We start from the raw sequence: 12,136 nt of genomic DNA, 5'->3' as shown, positions 1-12,136 counted from the left end.
ACTCCCATTTTTCGTTCTTGTATTTGCTTCCTCCGTTTGCTGGGTTGAGAGGCAGTGTGACTGGAGAATGGTCTACTGTTTATGTATTACAGAACCCCTGCATATGTTTCAAGAGCTTTTTTTCAAGTCTTTAATTCTCTTTATATTCAAGCCTAAATATAGGAACAGCATCAATATGATCTATATGTGATACACTATACGACATCTCTAAATATATCATGCTAACTATGACAATCTATTTTACATTCTTCAAATACGATTATTCATTAAAATCTTTTGCAATACTATTATACAGGTCAACGTACATTATCAGAGGAAAAGTGTATAGTCCCAACCTCTGATAAATTCAAGCGTAAAGTTCCCATCATAAAACCTAATCTGATGCCCCTATCCATTATACAAATATGTACCAGTACACTGGTACCTATAGGATCAGTTATTTTCGTATGGATTCTGCCTTGGAGCTCAGTATTGTGAGGATCTATATGAAATGTGTTGCCCCAGTGTTTCCTCAGATATGGATAGTTGGTCACTAATGTTCTATGTTAGCTGTTTATGTATCGCCACAACCACCAATTCCCTGTACCATCCGTCTTTAGCGAGACAATTCCCAGATCTCTAGGATAAATCTGTAGTGTATCATCTACACCTGTGAGCTGTAAGGCCACCAATATCCGAGAAGACATATAACATCACCACAGGCTTTTAAAATAATATTTCGCCCACACAGGACTCTTATTTCAGTATGTGTGGCTGCCCAGTAAGATGCCAGCAAAGGGTAGGACCAAAGAACGTGCAAAATGTCTTCACCCTCTTTGTCACAATGCCACCACTTTGTGTCAGGACTCAGGTTAAACCTAAATAATTTCTGTGATGATTAATGTTATACATATAGGATCTTAAAGGAACTGAGTTTAAGCCTTACCTCACATACCCTTTCTATCTGGTGACAGAAGAGTGTTTCCCAATATTTCTTTGGGTAATCTACGCCTAGCTTTTCAGTCCAGCCCGGATACATTTGCTTTGCCATATACAAAGAGAGTAACGGGTCTATTACAGCTCCACTCAGATCAGAGAAGACTCGACTGCCCTTTCCCCAAATTCTCAATTACGGATTTCTGAGGGCCATATCGTTGGGGTCAGGACTGTTCTCATGCATCGAGTTAACTGGAGATATTTCCATTCCTGATTGATCGGCATGAGATATTCTGAGTGCATTTCCTCAAATGTTTTTAATTTACCATTCAGCATTAAGTCACTGATGTAGCAGACCATGTCCCAGCCTATCCTTATCCTAGCATGTGCCCACAGTGGAGCATCAGCATATGTGTTAGGATTAAGTGTAAGCAGTCAATGCACCGCCTTCCAGCTGTATCTTATTGAAACCAGTACCAGATTTTGTATTTCTAGTGGAGCTGTGATCTCTCCGTAGATTATGATTAACATGTTAAATGCTTGGGTAAGATCTTTTTCAATAGTAACCCATGCGAGCATCCTTCCCTCATCATGAAATATCTATGGTAAAGGCACCACACTCTGTGCTAAAGAATATGAGTACATTTGAGGCCGTTGCAAACCACTAGCCGCAGGAGTTACCCAAAGTGTTTCTGCTTTAAATCTAGGCTTCTCCTCGTCCCAAAGGAAGCTTTTAATAGAAAAGTCAATTTCTCTTAGCAAAGGACTCAGTATATAAGCGAAATGCGGTGCCACGTACATCTTTATGACCTGGTCCTGCCTTAAAAGGAAAGACCACCTATCCATACTCTAGTCACTGTACTCAGAATAGACTTGTCTTATGCCATATTATGGAGTTGTTTGCTAACCAATTATGCACAGGTATATGATGTTTTAAAGACCCAATGAAAAGAGTAATTGCCTACATAAAGTTTTCCAATGTGCATGGGAGGAATACACTCTTTGACCAATTGATTATTTAACTGGAAAAATTCAGCTAAATGACAAATAATGATGAATACGTCTGGTTCAGATAAAAGGCGGTTTGACAGAGCTAGCAGACTATTATCTGTAATAAGGAAAAGCTTCTGGGGGTCTGCCATGGGCCTGGTCATGATGCATTCTACTGCTGTATTCTGTCTGCAGCCATTGGTTCTATTGCCAGGATGAACAACATTTAGGACAGGAGACATCCCTGGCTGGTATCTCATAGTACTGGGAGATATTTCAACAGAAACCCTCTATAATTGATACTAGTGCTCGGTGACCGCTACAGCCATTGAACTCTTCAGATAAAGGCGGGATTAATTCCAAATTCCGATACCACCGCAAACAAATAAGCACATTTGAAGCAATGAAAAGTTTTTTTTCTGTATCTGATGAGAGGGCTACTTTTCCTAATTCCCCTTGGTGATTATCCAGTTACCATTTCCTCTTTAGCTATTTGGATATCATATAAACCGATTTCTCCCTGTAGATCCCCTCACAAATTGTCTGCTAATTTTGATAGCTTAAGGAAAGCAAAGAAACTCTCTTCCAAGTGACCTGTGTCGGTATGTTGGGAGCAGGAAAGCCAACTGAAATATTTCCTAAGTTCCCATACAATATCCAGAGCGTGTGTAAACAGTGTAATATTCTCACCCCTACTTGCTGGAATGACTAAGTTAATTTTCCACTGTCACAGTTGTATAGCTAACAACGGGCTAGCTTTTTCACCTTGTTCATATTTTTTCTATTTGACACACAAGAGCACATATTTAGCCAGCGTGAAAAAAAGAGTATTGAGATCATACTGAGCGGCTGTGAGCTCTCAGAATGCCCATTGTTGAGTAAGCATCATATAGAAGTGTGAGCATTTTGATCTTTGTCTCCAGCTTTTTGAGTCTCACCTCTTGCCTATGGTGTAGTGCAGCATCTTGAATCAGTTCACCACTAGTCTACATGTTGATTTACTTGCTGCCATTAATGCCTGTGTTTACTAAACAAACCCTTCACTAGTAGATACAAAGTTAGTCAAGATCTTTTGCAATAAACTCTTTTCCGTACGCAGAGTATGTCTGCCCATGGCCATTCTCCAAATTTTGGGTTGGGTCCAAACCAAGACCATTTCTTAAATGCAGGTGCATCGGTAATGATAGGAAATACTGCCATTTGAAATATCACAAGAGGCCACTCTCTGCAACATTCCATGAAACGACAAAAAGTAATCTGTAAGCATGCTGGATCAATGTACACAGGATAGAAATGTATAAACCCTCTCTCAGGGGTGTAATAGTCTCAAATGATCTATTTGAGAGTTGTCCTATAACTGCTTTTAATGCACTCTTGTCCTTTCCATGACCAAAATCGTGCTTTCCTAATCGCTGAAATATTCGGTCAATAGTGATATTTCAGACCCCGTCTATGGCTAGAGTAACTGTCCCAAAATATTACCCTCTTGGGTCTCTCCAGATTTTAAATATGTGGCATGGAAAGGAGTTATGAAGAAGCAGGGCCACCACCTCAACCCCCACCTTCTTTAATAAGGTAGCTTCCCCTCTTCAGTACTGTGTTGTTCTGCATTACAGGCATGGATAACCTTGCCAACCCAATTCCTCTTTACATTGCCAGCTTCTTAAGAGGAAAGGTGAGTATTATATTAGGACTATATTTGGATGATTTGTGGCCAAGAATGTCGATGCTTTTTTCTTTTTATATAATTTGCCAATCCATTGACATTAAGTGAAACACAAAAGAAATCCTTAGTGGCCATAGTGGGGGAGATAGTGGACTGACCTGGAAGTAGCCTGGGATGCCCTAGCTGATCACCCAGTCTCTGTTACAGATATCTCAGAGCAGAGGTTTTGTAGAACAATCGGGGGAATATTATATAATATGCATGTATTCTCTTGAAGTGTATATGGCAGTCAAATGACAGGGCCCGAAATAGGCAGTGGTCTACTGTAATATACTGGAATAAAGTAGTTTATCTTTTTTTACTAGTATTTTCTTCTTTTACTAGTATAGAAAAAACAAAACTCTTGAATCCTACTTTCAACTTACTTTAAACAGGTAGGCTATTGCCTCTGTACATCTCTTTTCCCTGCTGGAGATACACTCAAAGATGATAAGGAATTGCATTAAGTAGCATTCTCATAACAAGGTAAGCCAATAAGCAATTGATAACATAAGAAAGTAAAGAAGAAAGAAGGAGGAGTGGTGGAGTGGATGGAGGAGATTTCCTAAACAATGAACTAAATAGTTTTCTATGAATTCAGCTAAAGATATTGACTGAATTCTCCTCACAGTGTGTTTCAACCTTCCACCATCACCATTCACTTACACATATTCAAATAATGCTTTTAGGGGGAATCTAGAGTTATCACTTTCTCTGTCTTTTTCGTATAACCCTGGTGTGTTATTTTCCCAGCCATCTTCTCATCACTGCTTCCAGCTTGTGACTCTCTGAAAATAAGGATCCAATATTAAGTGCATTTTCGAGTTCTCCTAACCTAGTTTGTTTTCTCATGAGTCAGTTTGCTCCTGAGATCACATCTATATAAGTCTTTTCCAAAGTATCAAGGAACCTCTCTAGATCTTCTGCGTCATCACACTTCTTGTTCTTTCAATTGTACATAATTCAGCATAACTGCAGGCTCCAACAACTCGTACTGTATGTCTCGCTTCCAGAGTCACAGACATGGAGTCAGAAATGTCCTTTATTCTATGGAAATTTCTAAGAAGAAGTCTGCAACAAAGAGGATTTGTGTCCTTGATACTTAAATGGATCATTGTGTTTTGCCAGTCCAATTAGCTGCCTAGCCTGCTGATTACGAACAAAACATGCAATGATGGACCTAGGGAAATTATGCTTTCTAGTGTTCCAAGTGGAATCCTGTAGCCTCTGTGAAATTCCAACTGAGGGTGAAATTCCTACTTAAGAAATTCCAGAAGGAGGATCAACAGGAACTGCAGCGCATTCATTATTTTTAGACCTTTATAGACACCCGTAATGTGTTCAGTTTTGAACCTGCTTCTGTCGTCTAGGTCCACAATCTTATTACAGATATGCCACATTTGTTGACCTCCATTCAGGTCCCCTATTTATAGTCTCCAGTTGTTTTTCCATATATGTGAGCCTGTGGCCCATCGTGTCCACAGCGTTTAAAACTTTGCAAGGTCTGTATGCAAAGATTCACTCTCCCATGCTGTCGCTGCCGTTCTTTCTATCACCTCATCAATGGATGCCTTACTCAAAGTTAGCTGGCCCAGTAAAGTGCTCAACGGGATCTCCATCACTGTTGATTCATCTTGAACTTGGTCAGTGTTTTCCAAATCGCCCTAGATAAGGCCTCCGAAAATCAAAAACTGTGTCCAGGACATATGAGCATGCAACTCTGGGTGGAACGCAATATCCTTTCACCCGTCAAGTAATACACAGACCCGGGGTCAGGTACTGACGACCATCAAAGTTGGTGAAAAGCCCTACCACTGAGGAGCTGAAGCGTTTTTGCGCTCCTGAATCTCTCCCAATCCAACTGTGGTGCTCAGGTATTCACACAGTTATCCTACAGCCTCATCCAGACTGTCACTAGCAGTGGAGCAGTAAACTTTACGCGGCAAGCTGAAATCCGTTAGACTCCCCAGCCACTGGCACATCTCCACTGCCCATTCCCGGTTTTGTGATAGAACACTCTCCTGGTAGACCGATCTGAGCTCATCAGGGAGCATACATTTTGGGTGACTTCCAAGCCCCCTCCTCCTCGTATCAAGTGTTTTTTGCTCTCTTCATGGTGGCGGATCAGATTTAACTGAGCACTAAAAGGTTTGTGTAACTTTTCACTAAATATTAATTCGGAAGTTAGTTTGGCACTATCTTTAAGTCAGTCGTTTCTAATATTAATATGTCAGTCTGACTTGAATGGAGGCATCCATTTGTTAACAGACCTTTTAAGCCTTTTCCCTGCCTGGGATGTACAGCTAATTTTAATCTACTAAACACTGGCTCTGTAATACCCATTGGAATCCAAAAAGCAATTCTGGCACTACACCCAACACAAGGCCTTTTCTGTTGTCTCACCACTGGTTTATCCTAGAAAGTTAAGACAAAAAGTAAACAGATAATTTGCTATACAAGCAAGTACGAGTGTTGGTTTGAAAATCCTATAATAGTCTGACATTTGGCCATCTTGAAAGAAGCCTAATCTGAATCTTAAGATGCTACAATGCAGGAAAGTATGTTTAGGCAGCCTCTAAGGTGCTATTTAGGCAAAAGATTCCCATAGAAAAAAATGGCTGGGTCTGAACTGGGGTGGCGTGTAGAGCAAAAGAATGATGATGGATTCAACCCAGATCTAATAGTGACTGGCGGTGAGTGTCTGCTTTGCATTAAAAGAATGACAGAATTTTACAACTTTTTTGTCATTTTGCTCCCCTCTATTTCAATTGTGTGCACTTGATGAATAGTTCAAATTTCCCTTAGAAAACAAGAAGAGCTGGTCCTTGCTGTCTGGTGGATTTCTTTTAAGCGACTAGGGACCAGCACACATAGGACAGGAAGATATTGCAATGCACACTAGATAGTAAGATAGTAACATGCACTCTGGGACAAGGTGACATTAACTTTGGGACGGCTGTGACACACTACTACTAATGTTAATGTGAGACAACACTTATTTTTGTCTCACAGTACCAAACCCATAGATCCTCGAACAACTTCCCCAAACCACATTGTTCTACAAAGAATCATACTCCAGTCTGCAAGCATTTCTAGTGCAACCTGGTGGTTGCATCCATGAGTATTGACAGCACCACATGGCCATACCAGTGGTTGAAACCCGCCACAGGAAAATCAAATAAACATAAATCCAGAATAGGGCATTGGGAATTCTGAAACTTGCATTGTAAGTTCTTCATTTTACAATCACTCCTTCACCTCCAGAGACTCTGTCTCAGTGACCTCAAATCTAGAAATGTTCTCACCATTATCATGTGGTAGGGAGTTCCTACCTAGAAGCAGTGAATTTAATGGCAACAAGTCTCTACAAAAGCTGGAGTCATAGTGAAAGTAATAGTCACTTATAAGTACAGAAGATTATTCCCAGCCCAAGTTTCTGTTCTGCTTTATTTTGGTTTCCTTTGTGTGGATGACATGCTTGCAGGCCACCTTTAGTGCCCTAAATAATCTCCCCTTCCATTCTCTGCGAAACAGATGGTACTTTCCTATGTCCAATGGCCAATAAGCCTGACCTTGCTTGGTTACTCTTTGTTAGGGTCACTGAACAGCCTTATTTTGTTTGACAAAAATGTTTAAAAGCCTTACCAGGCACATTTCGCCCAATTGGATCAACCCCAGAAAAATCATGATCTGTCACAATGTAAAATGCACCCTCTTCTGTACTCTTCCAGAAGGTGCATATGCCCTTCTCCTGTGCTCCAACATGTGGAGCATTGAGTCCTCACTGCACTCTCCTACTGGTGAAGACTCCCTGCTCCATGCTACACCTCACCTCTTCCACCAACAACCCAGTGTGCTCTTCCACCTCCAGTGCCCTCCCGAACAGGTGCCTCTCACCTCCTTGCAGTCCATTTTCAGGTCCTGCCCGTTGATCTCAATCCTAACAATGACCACCTCGTAGTACCACTCTTTCCGTATGGGGGTGTACCAGATGCTGCCGGTGTACAGCGAACTGTCGATCCCACCAATGATCTGTGAAGGAAGTAAAGTAGCAGAGTGACTTACTCCTTTGTGGGTTCAAAGCCTGAAACAATACATCCAAACACTGGCAGTGAGGGTCCTAGGCCTTCCCTGGAATAGGTGTTATATGCCACAGAACCTTGCACGCGTACACTCACCATGGTGCCCCCGACAGAGGACGTCACTTCAGATTGGTTGAGTGAGAAGCCAGCCCCGCAGAGCTGCAGTGAGAAGATGTTGGGGACCCGCGTCTGTTTCACTAGTGAGTCGAAGAATGGTTCCAAGGAGTCATCTGGCTGTGAGAGAGAGGTAGAGTGAGCAAGAATCAAGGACAGGTGGAAGGCCATGAGCCCAGGCAACAGAGAACAAATCTATACACCATAACATAAAGATAAAATGCTGTATCAAATCCAGAGGGTTAAAACACCCAGAATAGAAGGTCAAACAAAGTCTCCCTCACTGCATGCAAGTTTCACCCTTGGGTTTTAATGTTGACAGGTAGGTGTACATCTGCCACTACGTGTGTGCCTTTGTATCCTTGTGCGACGGTACTGTATTTGTATCCCTGCCTGCTGTTATCTCGGTCTCTCTCTGAATTACAGAGGTTTCTGTCTCTTTTTTTCTCTGTAAACATAAATAACCTCTGTATGTCTAGGCCTCTTTATTGTCACTGACTACAACGTACTATGTGTGTTTTTTCTGTGGTTTTCACTGTCTGCACTTCTCGTTGCAAATGTCTGCATGACCCAAACTCCTCTTTTTCTACGAATATCTCACCAGCCTGTCTTGCACAGTGTTCCTGCCTATGTCTAACTATCGCTGTGCTTTTGGAAGGTCTTTCTTCCTTTCTATACCTGTTCTGCACTGTCTCTGTGCATCAATGATGTATCCGGGTCTGTCTATCACTGTGCATGTTTCTCTGTTTGACTGCATGAGTCTCTATCTCTGTGTGCATTGTCTTTGTCTGCTATTCTCAGCGAGTACTTCTCATTCTGTGCGCACTGTCTGAAGGGCCTTGGTCTCCATCTGCAGAGTCCATGTCTATGTGCCTTTTTCTGTGTCTCCGTGTTCAATGCCTTTGTGTAGTTTACTCACTCTTTTATGATCATAAGAGTGTGTAATTCTCTTTCTTTGTGTACAGATGTCATAAGATGGTCCCCAAGTAACCTTGCATTGAGAAGTTGACTACAGCAATATCTGATGTGCTTCCTCTAAACAGGGACTTAGGAAACCTCTGAAGGCATTATCCCCTGACCCGTTAAAGTGACGCAAGGCAACCATTTAGAAGAAGAGGCATGATTTACCAGGAACTACCAAAAGAAAGCACTTTAGTTACTGTTGTTGATGCTAAAACACTCTCCCACAGCTCTCAGCCTTGATGTACCACACAGCACTCACCCTGGCGATCTCTGCATAGGCCAGTCCCAGAATTCCTTCCCAGTTGGAGCCGTTGATAAAGAACTTGTCGGATTCAGTGATGGCTGCAATGTTGGCCCTCACCGTGACGTTGGGGCCATGAGGAATAGAAACCAGGTCTGTGCCCAGGTCCCCTTCCCACTTCCCCTGCGTGTAGGGCACATAGACACCTTTCCTCAGGTCTCGGTATGTGCTCGACCTACAGGAAAGCAAACATCAGGTTCATGAATGTTATTTTACTTTGCTTCCCACGAGTAAAAGTTAATATCATTCTATAGAACATTTATCCAATGGGATTCAGATGGGTTAGATACAGCCCTGAAGAAAGCTATCGAGATGCACAATAGGAGTACAAGAACTGCAAAGAGGGAAAATGCAAGAATGTGAATTGCCATAGTCTGGAGAGAGAGGGTTGCTAGAGGAGGCATGTTGGAGACATTTAAATAACCTACAGGTATAATCAGAGATTAGGAGGGAGGAAGGAAACAGGTATAAAAGAGACATTTAAATATCTCCAAGCTATGTCTACAGTACAGGAGAAAGGTGTCTAAATATGTAGCTGTTATACTGATGGTGTAAGTGTGGTGGGAGAAAAGTTTGAGTTGATGTTATTCTAAGTTATTTTGTTTCACAGCCTCTGAGTTTAGCAAGACATGATGTTAATACAAAATGAAATAAACGAAAGACTGAGTTAATCCTAAATATGTAACTGACTTTACAGAAGAGAGAGGGAGAAGCAAAACAAACATTTAAATATCTTACACATAAACATATTACATGAGTGACATGGGAGAAGTAAGACAGGCACTGAAATACCTCTGGCAAAAAGAAAATATAGTATCAGAAGTAAACAAATTCCAAGGTGTTGCATAAAAAGACTGTAGGGTAATGTCTTCTTTACAGAAAAAGTGCTAAATGTATGTAAAAGCCATCCAGTGGAAGAGGCCTGGTGAAGTCAAAGCTTAATAAAGACACAGCTTTGGACTGATTATAGATTGTACAGTGGGCAGTGGAATGAAGAGGCAGCATAGGCCCAGGGGATTTCATTATTCAAGAATATCTACAAATCTATATGTGTCAATGTAGACTGAAGTTGCCAGTACATAAAAAGGAAAGGTACCATAGAGCAGGACTTAGGAAAAAACAAACCTCCAAGGAAGTCTCTGGAGGACGATTTTAGACTTGAAGCATTTGGCTTCCATCACAAGCAAAATATATAAATATGCAGTTGAAAGTTGGGTCATATCCCCAACCTGAGGTCCATTATAATCCACTGCCTTAGTGAACTAGGAATGCCAATTACACTTCCAGCGAGCTACGTACACGCAACTTGTAGCATATAGTTACGAAAATACAAGAGTGTGAGTTTTTTTTTACATTCTTACCATTGAGTACCATATTTGTGCTCCTAATCTACCTTATAGAAAGGGGGGGGGGGGGTCTAGGTGGGAAGCAGAGATGAGCAATCAGATTACAAAGTGTTTCAAGTAATTCTTCCACGTGCATAGTTTTCATCATTTGTATAACTCTAATTCCTCCCTTGTATTAACATAGTAAGAACAACTTACGGTTAAGGGTATGACTGTAGTATGTGGCTTTAAGATGTGTCATACTGTTCTAGATTGTAGAATGTATTGAGTGTGTAGATTCTTTCTTAGGACAGTTCTGCTACGGAGACTGTCAGCGTTGGAGGTGCTTTTCCTGTATGCGGGGGGCTGAAATAAAGAACTCAGCAACTACACCTTTATTCGAGTTGTGTGTGTCATTAAGGATACTACATCATTTTGGCGACAAGGATGCTCAGCCCCCTGCCAACTTTTGAACCGGATAAATAATTAAATTATCCGTCTTGAATTCGACAAAGAAGACTTTTTCGTGGAAAGGAACCACAACGGACGACTCGACATTTATGTGAGTTTGGTTGCGTTTTCTTTCAATTCCCAGCGTTTTACATCGACAATCTACGTAATTCTGCCAACGCAAGCGCTGCTGATATTTAAACTAGTGACAGTTACTTCCCTGCGCGAATGCTGTTTACCTCGTGCGGGTGACGGCAGCTTACATTCCTCGGCGCGTAGTGCGAATCTGAAAGAAGCTTCTAGTCATTACCTCGTGACAGCGCAACGCGTTGACATCAACGTGCGTAAGCTACGAGGTCACGCAACGTGACCCTGGCGGCCATCTTGATTTTCCAACTTTCATCACAAATGCAGTACGAGTGAAGCACTTCTATCGTAACAACGCTGACAAAGAATTCTCTACATTTTTAAGGAGTTATGAACTGGAAAATCTATCGTTTTCACTCAATTATACAGTAAGATTTGTTTCATATGTTTCAACTATATTAAACTGCCTGATAACATTTCTTAGTAAGTGAACATGGATGGTGAATCTAGTACAGTCTCCACAGCAAGCAAGAATACACAAAATACAAATGTCAGCATTACTCTAAGTAACCCAAAAGAATTTCTGACCAATCCTGGAGAACCTATTATTAAATGGCAAGAATGGAAAGAATATTTCATTAATTATATTGCCACTCTGGAAGATAATGGTAGCGTCATGTCTCCGGAAAGGAAAAAAAGAATTTTAATGCACTGTTTAGGACCTGAAGGTCTCAGAGTCTATAATCAAATGCAAAAAAATGAAAGGAGTGCTGATGTTGACGTCTTCAAGTGTGCCATAGCTGATCTAGATGACCATTATTCACCTATTGTTTGTGCAGCAGTATCTAGACGCACGTTTTATAAACGTAAACAAGAGGCTAACGAATCGATTGAGGATTATGTCTCTACTTTAAAAAATCTTGCCATAAAGTGCCAATTTGGTTCTTTGCATGACGACATGATAAGAGACCAAATAGTTATGTGCACCAAAAATAAGAGTATTCAAGACAAACTGTGGATTGAAGGTGATGCTAGCCTTAAAGACATTATTACATTAGTAAAAAAAGCTGAATTATCAGAAAGATGTGCCAAAGCAGTTTCTCATTCAAGTGAAACAGTCACTGTCAATAAGATTACTGACACCAGGAAAGACAAAGGTCTTATGTACAAGCAACCTAGATCTCAGCAAAACAACAATTGGAAA

At 41.1% G+C, this 12,136-nt stretch overlaps 1 protein-coding gene across 1 annotated transcript in view; it reads right to left on the bottom strand.

The window, feature by feature from the left end:
• Positions 1-12,136, bottom strand: part of BACE1 (beta-secretase 1) — a 120,757-nt gene that overhangs the window by 75,846 nt on the left and 32,775 nt on the right. The window contains exons 3-5 of the mRNA XM_085647441.1: positions 9,029-9,245; positions 7,789-7,926; positions 7,508-7,642 (exon numbers count right to left, since the gene is read on the bottom strand). Of these exons, the coding sequence (XP_085503567.1) occupies positions 7,508-7,642; positions 7,789-7,926; positions 9,029-9,245 (490 nt within the window). The remainder of the gene's footprint in view (positions 1-7,507; positions 7,643-7,788; positions 7,927-9,028; positions 9,246-12,136) is intronic.

Source organism: Triturus cristatus, chromosome 3_2 (genome assembly GCF_964204655.1).
Source record: "Triturus cristatus chromosome 3_2, aTriCri1.1, whole genome shotgun sequence".
Lineage (NCBI taxonomy): Eukaryota > Metazoa > Chordata > Amphibia > Caudata > Salamandridae > Triturus > Triturus cristatus.
Note: the sequence above shows the minus strand (reverse complement) of the source record. Positions and strands in the feature narration are given on the sequence as shown.